The sequence below is a fragment of the Apis cerana genome, linkage group LG1 (assembly GCF_029169275.1).
Source record: "Apis cerana isolate GH-2021 linkage group LG1, AcerK_1.0, whole genome shotgun sequence".
NCBI lineage: Eukaryota > Metazoa > Arthropoda > Insecta > Hymenoptera > Apidae > Apis > Apis cerana.
In genome coordinates this window covers 26,951,165-26,966,862 of record NC_083852.1, presented here as the reverse complement: position 1 = coordinate 26,966,862, position 15,698 = coordinate 26,951,165, and the positions used below count along the sequence as shown (strand labels likewise).

General features: G+C 26.1%; 4 protein-coding genes across 8 annotated transcripts in view; 1 reads left to right on the top strand and 3 right to left on the bottom strand.

Moving 5' to 3' along the window:
* LOC108004303 (leishmanolysin-like peptidase) overlaps positions 1–9,743 on the bottom strand; it is a 93,946-nt gene extending 84,203 nt beyond the window's left edge. For 2 of the 3 annotated variants that reach the window (XM_028669975.2, XM_062087187.1), the window contains exons 1-2: positions 9,603–9,743; positions 4,497–4,807 (exon numbers count right to left, since the gene is read on the bottom strand). In XM_028669975.2, coding sequence (XP_028525776.1) covers positions 4,497–4,676 — 180 coding nt within the window. In that variant the 5' untranslated portion in view covers positions 4,677–4,807; positions 9,603–9,743. Of the gene's footprint in view, positions 1–3,585; positions 3,943–4,496; positions 4,808–9,602 lie in introns of those variants that run through there. The other variant, XM_028663973.2, reaches the window with a different exon arrangement.
* LOC108004304 (ferrochelatase, mitochondrial) lies at positions 5,258–9,743 on the bottom strand. Of its 3 annotated transcripts, XM_017067099.3 has the most exons (9): positions 9,603–9,743; positions 9,156–9,205; positions 8,585–8,783; positions 8,280–8,501; positions 8,051–8,152; positions 6,293–6,458; positions 6,113–6,220; positions 5,673–5,837; positions 5,258–5,604 (listed from the first exon to the last, which is right to left on the bottom strand). In XM_017067099.3, the coding sequence occupies exons 2-9, from the start codon at positions 9,187–9,189 to the stop codon at positions 5,407–5,409; spliced, it is 1,194 nt and encodes a 397-aa protein (XP_016922588.1). In that variant the 5' UTR covers positions 9,190–9,205; positions 9,603–9,743; the 3' UTR covers positions 5,258–5,406. The 3 variants fall into 3 exon arrangements, with proteins under 3 accessions (XP_016922588.1, XP_028519777.1, XP_061943188.1); XM_028663976.2 differs by lacking the exon at positions 9,156–9,205; XM_062087204.1 differs by lacking the exon at positions 9,603–9,743 and having other exon boundaries at positions 9,156–9,296.
* LOC108004305 (EEF1A lysine methyltransferase 2) lies at positions 9,445–10,964 on the top strand. Its single transcript, XM_017067101.2, has 4 exons — positions 9,445–9,586; positions 9,662–9,760; positions 10,145–10,560; positions 10,847–10,964. Exons 1-4 carry the CDS (start codon positions 9,531–9,533, stop codon positions 10,939–10,941), a joined length of 666 nt encoding a protein of 221 aa, XP_016922590.2. The 5' UTR covers positions 9,445–9,530; the 3' UTR covers positions 10,942–10,964.
* LOC108004313 (uncharacterized) lies at positions 10,682–14,879 on the bottom strand. The gene is made up of 4 exons (XM_017067116.3): positions 14,271–14,879; positions 13,932–14,081; positions 12,833–12,964; positions 10,682–12,649 (listed from the first exon to the last, which is right to left on the bottom strand). Exons 1-4 carry the CDS (start codon positions 14,413–14,415, stop codon positions 12,567–12,569), a joined length of 510 nt encoding a protein of 169 aa, XP_016922605.2. The 5' UTR covers positions 14,416–14,879; the 3' UTR covers positions 10,682–12,566.
* Positions 14,880–15,698: the final 819 nt, after the last annotated feature.

The following is a 15,698-nucleotide window of genomic DNA, read 5'->3' as shown; positions in this document are numbered from 1 at the left end:
TCTCTCTCTATTTGGATCTCTATGCGAATTCTCTACGATATTCCACAATCGTACTATGCGACATCGATATCACGATAATTTGCATTTAATTGATTCGTATATCTAGCTTTCCGAATCGATTCGCTATTTATACTTCGAATGATTAAAATACAATCAACCGCGCCAACAGTTTTGCACGACAGATCAGGTCGTTTTAACACCGCTTTCTACACTGTATTTTCACGTTTAAATTCCATTTATATCTTCCATTTCTCTCTCTCTCTCTCTCTCTCTCTCTCTCTTTCGACCAAATCGTTTTATTTCTCTCTACTGTACAATTTCTAAATCTGTGAAAACAATCTACTTTATATTTGAATCTTTATTATTTTTCTACGTATACCGTAATATTTTCATTTTTCAATTACAATTACTATTTCGATATTTCTTTTCTTCTCGATCTTACATTTTCCTCGATCAAATGTAATTTACCTTCGCAGCTTCGAATCGGATCGCGTAGATTTACCATCGTTCCTAGCTATAAGGATAATATTTTTCACATTTACTTCACGGCATTTCTCTTTCTCCACGCCGTGATTTTCCTTCCCCAACGAGACTTATCTATATTAAATTTACTTGTATTAGAACGCCAAGCAAATTCCATTCTTTTTCCACATTTTTCCCTCCCGTACTTGCCGCTCCCACCTGATAATAATAATAATACTAATTATTGTTTTTTTAAAACCAACTTTTCATAAATATCGTCGTCGCACGTGTATATAAATGTTCGGATATAAACTATAGACATGACGTGATTTTTAATTTAGAAAAAGAATGTATAAATGTCACCATATACATACATGTACATAAATAAGTAGATATATTTGAATCGAAAGCCTGTTCATTCATTGTATGCCGCTTACACCGAGTCTTCCGCCCCATATACCGAAAAACTGTTAGCAAAGAACGAGACTGACGTAAAGCCAAACCAGATTGGTTTACTTCTATGACCACTTCGCTTCGAATTTCCTTTGATCGTATACCATCTACCTTCCAAAATCTTTCGCGCTTCTATTCGTGAGCGAATAAAGCGCTCCTTTTCCGATACCTGACCGAATCAACTTTGTAACGCGCTGAATAAAGTTTTACGAGTGTTTATCCGATCGCAAAGTTATCGTTAGATGATAATAGGCAAATTCGTCTTTTCGATCGATCTGTGATTACCTACCGATCGATATATAACCACGATCAATTTTCACGATTGATACAAAAATTAACTCGTCTAATATACCAAGTTGAACTGGATTTTCTTGTGTTCGATAAATTTCAATTTACGTAGAATAATATATTAAACGATCGTGATTAAATGAATGAAAATGAAACGATACGTATTTATTTATTATTCATAATTACAGCACGAAGGTGTAAGGATGGAATGTTGCATTTGTCTAGGACAACGTGATACTAATTAGTACAGTGGCATTATTGCTCGACGAAACCTTCGTGGTCCTCTCCTCTGGACTCTATTCAGTCGGCTTCGAGTTTACTATGACTACCATTGTCTGTTCAAACAATCCCTTGTGATTAATTCGGAACGTTTTCAGTGAAAACTATGACAAACCTGTGAATAAGCTAACAAGAATTCGAGTGGAAGCATCGCGATAATCGAGATTCCTTGCAATTATTGATTTGATTATCGGCAATGCTTTTTTTTTAAAAAGAACAAAAATATCAATATATAATATTGTTAAGAAATCAAATATACAAACGTGAATATCATTTGTATCTTTTATAATATATCAATTTTTTGCATGAAATTCATTTGATAATTAAACTCATAATGAACCGATAAACGTTGCTTTGCGCGACGATGCAAACGAATCCCGATATCGCGCTATTGATTGGCCGCATCCTTCGTTAATAATTTTATTTGATCGATATTTGCACACAAATAAATATGACAAATAAAAAAATTTAATCAACTGTATTATGAAAATCTATACGTATATATCTGTTGAATGTATAACATCACTGATTAATTGTCTCTTAGTTGGTCAATGATATTTGATCAAACAATATATTATCAAATGTAATAAGTTATCACCATAAATAATATCTTTGGAAATAAAATTGATAATACAAATATACGGATATAGAGATATAATAATTTCTCGAAAATTAATCTCTAAGATAGCCTCTCTAAAATAAAAAAGTTTTGAAAAATGAAAAAATTATTTTAAAACTATTTTATAATGAAATAATTTAAATAATTTTAAAATCGAAATAATTCGAATCTATTTTTTATCGCAGTATCGATTCTTTTATGATTTTTATCTCATTATAAAAGACCATTTTAATGTATATCTATATTTTTTACTATACATATCATATAGTATCATTTATATAATAAAGAAGTTGTTAAAGAAGACAGAGAACGCTATGGAACGATTATTTGAATTTAGCTTATATTCTTTGATATAAATACGTATTTATTTTGAAAGTGTTACAAAGTGAAATAAAATATAATATAAATATCTTAGTTCCGTATATATATATATATATATATATAGTAGAATAAATTATTTCTTTTATCGATATTTTTTTTTCAATTTCAATACAGATTATACAATAGATAAAGATATCGCGAAATAAAAATGAATCTCTAATTTGACAATAAATAGCGAAAATATATTGGATATAAATTATAGAAAAATGGAAAATTGCGGTTTATTTTTAGGAGCAATAGCGTATCCCAAATGGACCGTTCTTTATTAACGAAAGGAAGGGTTGAAGTTAGCGTACCGGCAGAAAGCCGTAGAAAAGTTTCGAATATGCATGGCTATGCAATTCGTGCGATCCCTAGGGCGCAAAAGTTGAGCGGATAAAAAGCAGGCTTAAAAAGAAAGAAAAGACGAATGACGAGAGGGAGACAGGAAGAAAAAGACGAAAGAATGTTTCGCGCGAAGCAGTCGACCATTTATTTTCATTCGTCTACTAAAGGACCGAAACTTTTCGAGTTCCTACAAAAGCAATTTTTGGTTTAACGATACGAACGCGTTACTATTATTCGTCTTATCGTTTGTTATAATTATACTCGATATTTATACGAATATAATATATATATGCAACGTAAACATATATCGATTATAATATAAATTATTTAAATATCTTGAAAACGATTTATTGTTTAAAAAAATTTAAAGCAAGAATTCAAATATTTTTAAAAAAAATGATTTAATGTTATCATGTGGATGCATATAACGATACATAAAATTAATAAATATTGATACGAGGAAGATCCAGCAGAAACGTAAGAAGAATTGACTGATTAATTATGCAAATAACAATCTGACGATTATAAGAAATAGAATATATATACATTATATTTGTTTCATTAATTCCTTAAATTTCACGATTTTTCTTATGTTGATTTTTAATTTTTTTATAGACACGAAATACAATACAAATATTGAAAAGTTTATTATAACTAATGAAAATAACAAAGATTTTTCAAATATGTATTTGACTTTTCTAAAGATAAAAATTAATTGCATCGATTTAAAAAATATCGATGAAATTTTGATAAAATAAAAAAATGCAATCACTTACGTAGAAGCGAAACGGAGCGTAAATGGTAAAAACTCGTACGATTAAAGACAAGGGCACGTGCCCGTTCACAAAACACGTGGTTCACTGATGTATGAAAACAAGTTCACCTTTCTCTTCACATGATTAAAATCACAGTTTTATGGTAAGTACACATATTATGAGGAACACTTCACCACGATACATTTAAATTCGTCAAAAATGATATTGAAAGAAATCACTTCGAAAATAAGTTTGCATTACAAAAGTCAATAATCACATATATTTGCACATCCGATATTTTTACATTTGATATAAATTTATATGCATACACATGAGAGAAGTATCGATAACGACGACACTCCCACCATCGACCTTGAACTTTTTAAAATGAACGTTTATCGTATTAAAAATTGTATAAAAAATTGTATAAAAAACATAATTATGTATAAAAGAAGTAACAAAGATACAATGACATAGATAGAAATATTTAACAATAGGATAATACGTAACATTTAAACCTGTAACCAGTCTAGCGAATAGTAGAGAGTTGAAGTTGGAGAGCCAATGCTCATTGGTTCAAGGTAAAGTGGAACGCACGCGAGGTATAGGTGTGTGTAAGAAAGATAGCATGAGCACGTGACACGTGAAACGCACGTTTCGTTGAAATCACGCGATTTCATCGCTACAGAAACGAAAAGGAACTCCAATTTAATGAAATAAAGACGAGAAAATTGTGGAACGAATGAAAGGAAAGAAAAGAGGACGGTGAATATCGGTGAGAAAAAATGATAAAAGGGAAGTAGCACTAGCAATCCAGTTGCTTGGTTGATGTGCGTCTGGAAAGCGAATGCGGACAACAAAGGTGAAAGAGAGTAAGAGTGAGTGAGAAAGAGAAAGAGAAAGAGGAGAGTAGTTCTTTTTGTAACGGTTACCTCGTGTGCCCGAGGATGCTGATGATTGCAGTGACGATGCTCGAACATTCCACACACAAAATCCACACCACACACCACGATGATGACAACGAGTAGCAATACGACGGTGCCGCATTGCATCTTCAACCGCACTCGAGCCGCCATCACGGACGACGCTCGCGCTCGCAAAGCATGACACATACTGAGCGCTCTTGCCGACTCCGCGCATTTATATAAGCGTCGCGGTACCCAGCACCGCGCCACTCACGTTCGATACCTAGAGCGCGGCAGACGCTCTCTGCTGTCGCCGCGATAACCCCCTCGGGAGTAACCTGCAAAGAAATCGAACGGTTACTCTCATAAATGTTATCAAATTACCATTCTCTTCTATAATTTTTTTTTAATATTATTCATATCATTTTTAGCGGTTTTAATTTTTTATGACAGATCATAACGATATTGGATTTAAAAATTTAAAAATTTCATCATGTTTATTTATTTATTTATCATGAAGTATTATACTTCCTTACATTTCATATCATTTTTACAATTGTAATTTGTAATTTGTAATTTCATACAACAAAAATTAATGTGATATTTTTATCTCGATTAAACGTGAAATTCAAATATGTAATTTATAAAATAAATTTAGGGATAATGTTAATGATAAAAAAAATAAAAATAATTAAAATATTTATAATAATTAAAATAATTAAAATATGAAACATGGTAATTTTTATAATTGAAATAAGTGTGTAACAGGAAAAAAAAATCAACACTCATTTATCAAGAAATAAGAATATTTTATTTAAAACACGTTATATCATACAAAACGAATCACAAAAGTAGATATTTTCTATTTATATTATAAAAAATATCTATCTGTTGTAAATAGATAATATGCATAAATTTTTCACAATGTATCCTTGTTTTAATTTCTACATATTTGTGCATACCACTTTTTGCTTTCTGCACAATTGCCACTAACACAATGAGGACAACGTGTCAAGAACATGGGACTTAGAGAATTATTTGATTTAAGATGAGAAACTACAATATCTGCCAAAGCATTTATAAATGTAGGATGATCATTAGGAGCAGCAGTTCTCCTTATTTTATCAATGCCGAGCTAAAGATAAAAAAAGATAAAAAATTTTTCTTTATAATTATTTACGGATTATATAACGCGACACTTACTTCTTCTGCTAATTCTTTACAATATTCGATATCTAATTCATGAAGAGTTTCAATATGTTCGTTAACAAATGCTATTGGTACTAATATAAAATGTTTTTTCCCTTGCTTTACATAAGCTTTTATGGCATCATCGGTAAAAGGCTCCAACCAAGATACTGGGCCAACCTAAATACAATACATTAATATACTGCACAATGTACAAAAATTAAAAAACAATATATTTAATATAACGTTATTTAATATTTATATATTTAAAAATAAGAAAAAGATATTTTTTCTAGAATCTAAAATCTATTAAATTTTAGAAATTTTAGAAATTTTAATTCGGAAAATTAACACATAATGAAAAAAAGATTTAGAAAACTGTTTTTTAATAAACAAAATACACAAAATAATTTCATTGATTTTTTTCCCCCCATTTTATCGATAGATGTCTATACCTTTGATTGCCATACTAGTTTGTATGGGTTACAATATTGTAACTTTTCCATTACTAAAGCAACTGTACCTGCTACTTCAGATGCATAAGCATCCCCCCTAGATACAGCCTAAAATACAATACGAAACAATTATCGTGTTAATATTAAAATATTAATTTATTTTTCGTATTAATACGTAACCTTTAATGGTAGCGAATGAGCTGAAAATAAAATTATAACATTGTTTCTTATATCATCGGGGAATAGAACTAATTTTTCCTTAATTCTTTCTGTAATTGTCTCTATGAATAATGGATGCGTTGCCCATCTATCTATTACACTCCATTTCATGTTAGAAGGTAATTGTCTGTAAATTATGAATGTAGTATAATATATTTTTGGGCTAAGCAAAACTTATTATTTTATTTTCATTTTAATCTCAACGTTTCAAAATATAATTAAAAAAATTAAATTAGAATAGTTATAAATATAAACCAAAGTTTGCGATGATAAAATGACAGCAAATTTTTTTTTTTTAAGATTTTTCATTTAGTACCAAAATACTATAGAAGATTTGAGAAAAAGGATTTATTAAAGGGCAAAGCAACAATAAATTATTATAAGAACATTGGATAAGTTTCTCGATTTTTTAAATTAAAATATACTGACGCACATATTCTTTATAATCTTTATTTTTGCAGTCGCTGAAAAAAGCTTTTCGGCAACTGATTTCCTCATTTTCTCTCTCAAATATAATCCTTAGCGGACAGAATAGAGGGAAATGATGAATACATTTAAGGAGGTGTGTACTTTAATCTAGAGTAATACATACTCTAAAAAAGCTCAAATCTTTCATCAAGAATTCCAAATTCTCGATATAAAGAAAATCCGAATATTTTGTACTAAACATTTTATAAAATGTAATTCTATCATTAATCATCGTAAAATATTTTTAAAAAATCTAGATGAAATATTAAGAGATCTAAAATGAATGTCCTTGAAACATTGTTATATTATTTGAATTATTTCGTATTATTAAAATAATTAATCATAATCGAGTAATAATTTTATCCAAATTGTAAAAATCGAAAATTTTTTATTTTTTTTTGTTTCAAAAATTAAAGCGATTATTACTAAAATATTTATTAAAATATTAAAAGAAAAAACAAAAAAAATAATAAATACAATATAAAGAAATATTTTATTGTAAGAGATGTAGTATCTAGATAAAAAAAAAAATTGTTTAACCTTATTTTTAAAATATCAGCGACTAAAATATAAGTTACATGAATGACTATGTTTACAAATGTTTTAAATTTGTAAAATTGTCATTGTTTAGTTTTTTTGTATATATATTTTTAAATAGAGTAAATACATAGAGTAAATACAATAGTAAATACATTTTTAAATTATAAAATACATTTTATAATTTTTAAATAATTAATTCAAAACCCAAAATATAATGTTACCAAACATTATAATATAGATAAATTATCATTAAATAATAATTTAAAAGTCAATAAAATATAAAATTCTTATGACTTAAAAAACAAAGATTTAATATAATTATGCATTAAAGAAAATCAATTTTTTAAAAATAAATATTTACAAAAAAATAAATATTTCTTATTGAAATATGCTGTCACTTTGATATAAATTATGGAATAATAATCTTATTTGAAATAAAAGTTATATACTTATATTCTTGTAATCAAAGTACATTTTTGTAATCAAAGTACATTTTGTATTAAGCATACAAATTATTTTTAATAATTGATACCGTTTCATTCATTTTTTTAATAAATAAATAAGAAAATTTAAACTATATAGATTTTATACTAAAGAAATAAAAAAATACAAGTTAATAGAATATTCATTTAAGAATATAAATATATATAGATAGATGTGAATCTATTTATTTTTGTGTTAAAACTATAAAAAAAGTTTAAAATTAACTACCTGTTTTTATAATACTTATATATCTCAATAAAACTTGATCCACTTGTAGCACAACAATATTGTGGATATTGAGAAAAGATTATTGTATGTTCAACACCATCTCTAAAATAAGAATATGTACATATTCTTCAAACAAAGATCATTTATTACATTTTATATTAATATACAATTATATTGTATATTTATATTAAAAATTCATTTTTATTCAGTAATAAATCAATATCCTTACTCTTCTATTTTTTGAAGTGTATTCTCAGTAAGAGGATTAGCATAACGGAATGCAACATAATGTTTATGAGGTGCTGTTTTTGGTGAAATTTTATCCAATTTTTCACACAAAAGTTTACCTTGTTTATTTGTCCATTCTAAAATAGGAGATTTACCTCCAATTTCTTCATATTTTTTTTGTACTTTAGGTGTACGAGACTTTGCTATCCAAGGTCCTAGTCGACTGTAATATATATTGTCTAATAGAATCTTTCTTGATCTAATATTGATTGGATTTCTATAAATTATTAAAACTTATAATTAAACCTTTGAAATGGTAGTTGAATCATATCACGATCTGTCATTATACGTAATAAATATTCATGCACCTCTTCAATTTTACTAGGACCTCCCATATTTAACATTAAGATTCCTGTTTTTGGTTTAACATTATTCATTTGGTTTAAAAATACTGTGGTAACGAAATGACGATAAGACAAAATGGACAAATTTGTACATTGTCTTCCTAAACAATAAGATATAAAAATATATTTAACATTTTTAGCAAGATAAAAATATAACTATTAAAAGCAAAAATTTAACAATCAAAAATTATGAATAAATATAATGAAAATACTGGTTTCAAATATATTTTACACAAAAAATAATTAATAAATTAAATGTTATTGAATGACTTTATATTATATATATTATATTTTTTCATATCATTGTAATGATTTATATATGCAGTGTAATAATAACTATCTATTATAGTATAGTTTTAATCTATTTAAATCTATTTTTCTATACTTCTAAAATCTATAAATCTGTATCTAAATCTATATATATATATATGTCTAATAAATATAAAATATATTAAATAAATTTTTTTACTTACCAATTTGGAGTGTATTTATCAATCTACCGAACATGTTTAACAAATTAACACTTTTTGGAAAAAATAACAAATATAATAGTATATATCAAATATTTTAACTATTACAATTACTGCACAATCACGTTTATACAGTGGATATATGTAATATATCAAATGTATATAGGTTAAGTTCAAAAGTGAGGTTACGCCAGTTTAGTAACGTTTCATACGTATGATGTGATTACACTTTTCGCATCAAGTGTTGAAATTTTCGAAAGGCATTTTTAATATAAATAAGTGATTCAATAAAAATACATCAGGAAGCTATAATTTAATATATTTAATAAATAAAATAACAATTCAATTATAATCTTCAAATATAATTGAAGTAAAATTATGACAGATCAAAATATTAAAGAACTCGGACCATCGGATTTAGGTACACTTGATTAGTAAGTAAATACGTACCGTATTCGTAAATATGAAACACTCGATAAGCATTACTTTATGACACGATTATGTTTTAGTTGGGAAAGGATTTACTCGGAAGAACTTAATAATTTTAGGGAATACGGAGATATAGGCGAAATATGGTTTGGTAAAAGCAATACACTAAAAGTCATACGGTAAGTTATTCGGATAATACGCGAAAAATTTATGTAACAACGCGAAAGATAGATGTGTATAACACAAGAAATAAACTCGCGCATAAACTAGTGGTGCTATCTTTCGTAAATTTTAGTTATTATGATCTTGAGGCTACCGAGAAGGTAATGTCTTGAAATTATATATTTCAAATCAAATAAATAAATTTTTATTTTTATATAACAATTATTTGTAATAATTTTAATAAAATCTTATATAAAATATTTAATAATTTATTAATTGTTATATAATATTAGCGTGATAGGATTTATTTTATGAATATATATAAATATTTTTTTTTTGTATATAAATATTTATTCTCCGTTAAAAAATATTTTATATATTTAAATATTTTAATATTTTAGTTGGATTAACACGCAATTAAAACTTAATAAAAATGATAAAATAATTGACATAGGATGTGGAAATGGAATGACATTGATTGAACTTGCAAAACAAGGTTTTGAAAAATTAATGGGTATAGATTATTCGCAAAAAGCAGTTGATTTAGCTCGTGAAGTATCGAAAGAAAATAATATGTCACACATTGAGTTAAAAGTTTGCGATATTCTCAATTCTCAAGATTTGAATTTACCGACAGACTTTAAATTAATACACGATAAAGGAACTTATGATGCCATCAGTTTAAATCCGGAAGATCCAGCGTCGAAACGACAAAAATATATAGAAAATGTATGCAAAATTCTATTGCCCTCTGGTTACTTAGTTTTAACTTCATGTAATTGGACTAAAGAAGAAATACAAAAACATTTTCAAGATTGTAAGTTACATACATTGAAAAGTATAACTGAAAACATTTGAAATTTTTTATATAAAAATTTTCATATAATTAAAAAAATGTTTCAATTATATTTAATATTATTAAATATATTGTGCAGAAATAAATAGCATTTTTTGAATAATTTATTATTTAGAACATTGTACATACTGTAAATTTTGATATTAATTCATGTTTATTACATGATATATTATTTTAATTCATTTTTTATTAATAACAATATTTATTATAACATTAACAATAACTAATATAATTTATAATATTTTAGATTTTGATATCTTACATGTGCTTCCCGCAGATACATTTATTTTTGGTGGACAGAGTGGAAACACTGTAACGCAATTAGTTCTACAAAAGAAATAATAAAAGATTCGATTAACAAAATATATGTATGAAGTTTTCTACTTATTTTCCTTTTATTAATAATTGACTTGCATAATCTATAATTAATATTAAGAAATATACATAATATATAATAAATATATAGTACATGTATTTAGAATACGGAAAAGTTTATTCGTGCATAATATATTTGTATATATTAATAATACGTTTACATCCACTACAGTTCAAAAATAAAAATAAGTTAAAAATTATCGTGTTTTAAAAAATTCTCATTAACATAAATTATTATAGTTTATTTTATATAATCGTTGGTATTTAAGGCATTTATTGGCATGTTCAAACTTTATATATATATGTATATCTAATTACTATGCTATATATGTATATATTTGTTAAACGAATAGATAATTTCAATTTATAAAGCTTGTCAAATTGAAAATTCATAATCGTACATATTTTATTCTATTCGATAAAATTATGATGCAATAGTATCGAAATCAAAATAATATTAAAATTTCATATTTTATAATTTCAATTCTATAAAAATTATAAATATTAATAAACAAAAGAAGAGAAAATTAAAAAGAAAAAAATAATTGATAATATTCTAAATAACATAAGCATGATATAATTATATCAGAAACATTATAAAAATTTCTAATATGATTTCCTGTTTAAATGAAATTGTATTAAAGAATTAATAATATACATATTTTAATATTTCATAAAATTTTATTAATTTTTTAAATTAATATTTTTTTATTATAATTGGAAATTAATCGACAAAATTTGGAATATAGATTTTAAAATTATTGAAATATATTGAACAGATCTAGAACAGATGTTTTGTGGATTTTACTTACTATTATTTTATAATAATACAATCTATTGCTTATTGCAAAGTCGTAAATATATATATTATAATTCATATAAATATTTAGAAACACAAGAATCAATAATAAAATGTATAATATAGATTACAGATTAAAATTATGGTAAAGTGTACGGAAATATTTTACAAGATCCTATTGCAATGTTTTAAGAGAAAATTATTTATAAAAGTTTCATTATATATTTATATTCGTACATGAATGTACTAAGTATTAACATTTTAATTACATCAATTTCGGAATAGACAATTTGACAATTTGACATTAAATTCTTTGCTGTAGAATAAAATATATAATTCAAAAGTATCTAGAACAAATGTACCAATTTTTTTTATAGTTTTTTTATTATATAAAACAGTATAAGTTGTAATTATTTATACATTACAAAAGAAATCACATTATTTGAAATAAAAAAAATTGCAAATTTGAAAAGATTAGACAAATTAGATTATAAATATGCTCAACAATTGATTTAGAGATTAGAATTAGAATTTGAAGATATAGAAAATATGAAAAGTTATCGAATTATAAATATTTTTTGCGTATTGCTTGAGCATTTTACTTTTTTTCTAAGTGATAATTAAAATACGTATCTTCGCGTAAAATATACCAAATATATATTTTTTTTTTGTACAATATCATATTTTTTGATGATTTTTTGAAAATTTAAAAATTGACCATACATATAATTATAAATTTTGATACAATTTTTTTTACATTCATTTAAAATAATATATTTCAATTGTAAATGATTTATATGAAACTAAAATTAAGATTTACAATAATTAAACTAATTAAGAGATATAGCGTGTGAAATGCAAAAACAGATGTACCACCTGTGAAAAAAATATTTAAACCGTAATTAAAAACTTTTACTATTCACACATATACGACATACTGTGTATTTAAACTTATTTAAACTTATTTATATCAAAAAGAAAATTATTACATAAAAAAAAATTAAAAGATTAATTTATAACTTGGTTGCAATAAAAAATTAAACAATAAAAATGACATACCACTGCAAAATAAAGGACTTTCTTCATAATATCCTTCTTGACAATAACAACGTTTTCCCAAGGTAACATTTAGTTGTACGCAATGTGCTCCACTAGTGCATTCAGAATCATTGTTACATGAAAAATGTAATGCTACAACAGAAATATATTTTTTTAATATAAAATACTTTAAGAATAACGACGAAAACAATTCGAAGATTAAAATTTTCTTTATGTCTTTATCAAAGAAAAAAATGTCATTTCAAATTTAATTTTAGCTTTTACAAGTATAATTAAATTTAAAATTTTTACTTAAATTATTAAAAAAGTTATTGTACAAATATAGATAAAATTATTTATTACGTTTTATATAATATTATTATTTTGGAAATCAAATCTTGTATGCTTGCCGGTTAAAATCGAATTTATATCTATTTTTAATATATATACATCGTTATATATCAAATATACCGTACCAAATTGCCATAAAAGCTCGATGCGTTTTAACTCGACGGTAACACGCAATTTCACACAAATATAATTCACATAATATTCTTAACATCGATCAATTTTTAACCTTTGCAACAAAATTACGTGACAATTTTATCCGATATCGTCTAAAATTCTTAACAAAAGAATATCAATTATTTTTAACTTAAATGACCAAAATTTTCAAATTATTTTTATTTTTCGAATTTACGAGAATATTTAACTATACTTGCATTTTTAAAAGAAGTGTCTATTTTCATGTTTGCATTGTTAAATAACGAATGTTGCATATGTAAGAAAATCAAATTGGTGTATGTGGTAAACTGCAATGATATTCGCAAAGGTTTTCAATTTGCATAGATAACCACAGTGCTGGTACCAATACATATTGCAATGGAACACGAGAGTATATGCAAATGATAGTACAGTTTCTTATGTGCTGTTCAATTTGTTTCTTCAAAAATGGAGATTACATTCAGCATTTCTTCCAAATACACTCCTATATGCAATCTTCGATGGATATATCGAAATTTATAATATAACTATTATATAACTATTTAAATTATATGACATAAGAATGATGTTAAGTTGTAAGATGTAACGTTGTTAAAGTTATATTTAAAATTATTACCTTTGAATTTGTTAATACACGCGCCGTTAAGAGGTGCGGAATAATCTGCGCAAAGACAACGTGTCCTTCCATCTCGAGAATCCGCTATACATGTCGTATTTTGAATTCCAGCGCAATCAGACTCCAACTTACATTCCCGAGCTCTCCCAACTAAATTTACGTCATCGTCAACATTAATCAAAATTTGTTATCGCATAATCTCGTTTTATTCGATAATACGAAAACGCGTGATAAAAATTAATAACGATCAACGAATCCGAAAGTCGAAAGATCGATCGTTAATGGTCGTAAATTACGGGCACGATGTGACGAGCTTTTGAAAATAGGAATCGGACGAACCTGGTGTAGGCGATGGATGAGAATTTTGATTCGAGGTTTGAGGGTTGGTTTTGCCGAAAGTCGTAAGAGCCCAAGTAGAAGATGGCGATACGAAGAACACCAATAAAAGAAACGTTGCAAACATTTGAAAACTTCTCTTCTTCATTTTCTACTTGTTGCAACTACGATATATATTTAAAATCGGTGAAGATCGAAAGGGATTAACCGCACAGTTGATTCATCGATCACTGAATTCAGATAATAAAATTAAGCGATGAAATTTCGAAATGAAAATCACTCGCTTTTTTTCACTTCAAAAAGTATCAATCTCCTTTTTTCTTTGCGTTGCAATAAAGTTTCTTCTCACGAGTTTTTATACTATATATTTCTATGTATTTGCACTAATATTTAAATTAATAATGTGATTATCGGTAGTGTTGCAAGCAACAGCGATTAAATACTAAATCTAGAAGATGTCGAAGAAAAATTTGGACTAATTTTTATTTGAAGGGAATACTATTATGTTCTATTCTAGAACTGCGTGTTACAAGGACGTTGGGGAGCCTTTTAAGCCTTTAGTACACCCCCACCCTGTGTATCCTACGTGCTGCCACCACCAAAGCAGAAAGTATTCTAAACCAAAATGTAGTTGCTTACCACCTCCTCGAACAAAGAGTCCGAGGTGTGTTTAAAACAGTTCCTTTAAGTTTCGATCGTAGTAGGAGTTCTCAGCTCGGAAAAAACAGCTCCGTGCTGGAACAAAGTATCTTAACTTTAACATTGTCACGCCATATTTTATTTTCACGCTTTTGCGAAACAATATTTATCGTTATATTTTTTTTTACAAATATTTCTTAAAAGATACTTTTTAAATGTATATCACCATTGATACGAGAAAGAGAAATTAAATCAAAATCTGATCAAAATTAATTGATTTCTTAAGCGAATAAAACTACTCTCTTAGCAATTGTAAATCTAATTTAATCACGCTTCATTTCTTAAAATATTTATATTGTTACATTTACACGTATTTGTGAAAAATATTTTTAATATTAATTTTATGTTCAATGTTTCAATCAAGATTATATAACAAATGCAAATATTCAATTCGTTTAAAGCAACGAATTTATCTTTTATACCTGTCCTTTTCGTCTTACCTTATCTTCGAATAAATGAAAATTTAACAATATTTTTCGAAAATTGGTAAATTTCGTACTATTTTTGCAATACTGTGTCCAGTCGATATCGCTTTAGATTTTTAGATTAGATTTTTTCCAGCTTTTTTTGTCGAATTTCTCTCTGATCGAAATGATATTCCAGTAATTCCAGTAACCATGAAATCATTTTAAATAAAACTCACGTAATATAACTGATACATCTTCTCTTTTTCTTTTTCCAAAATAGAAAATAATATATCTTTATTACAAATTACAAAACTAATGGAAAGAA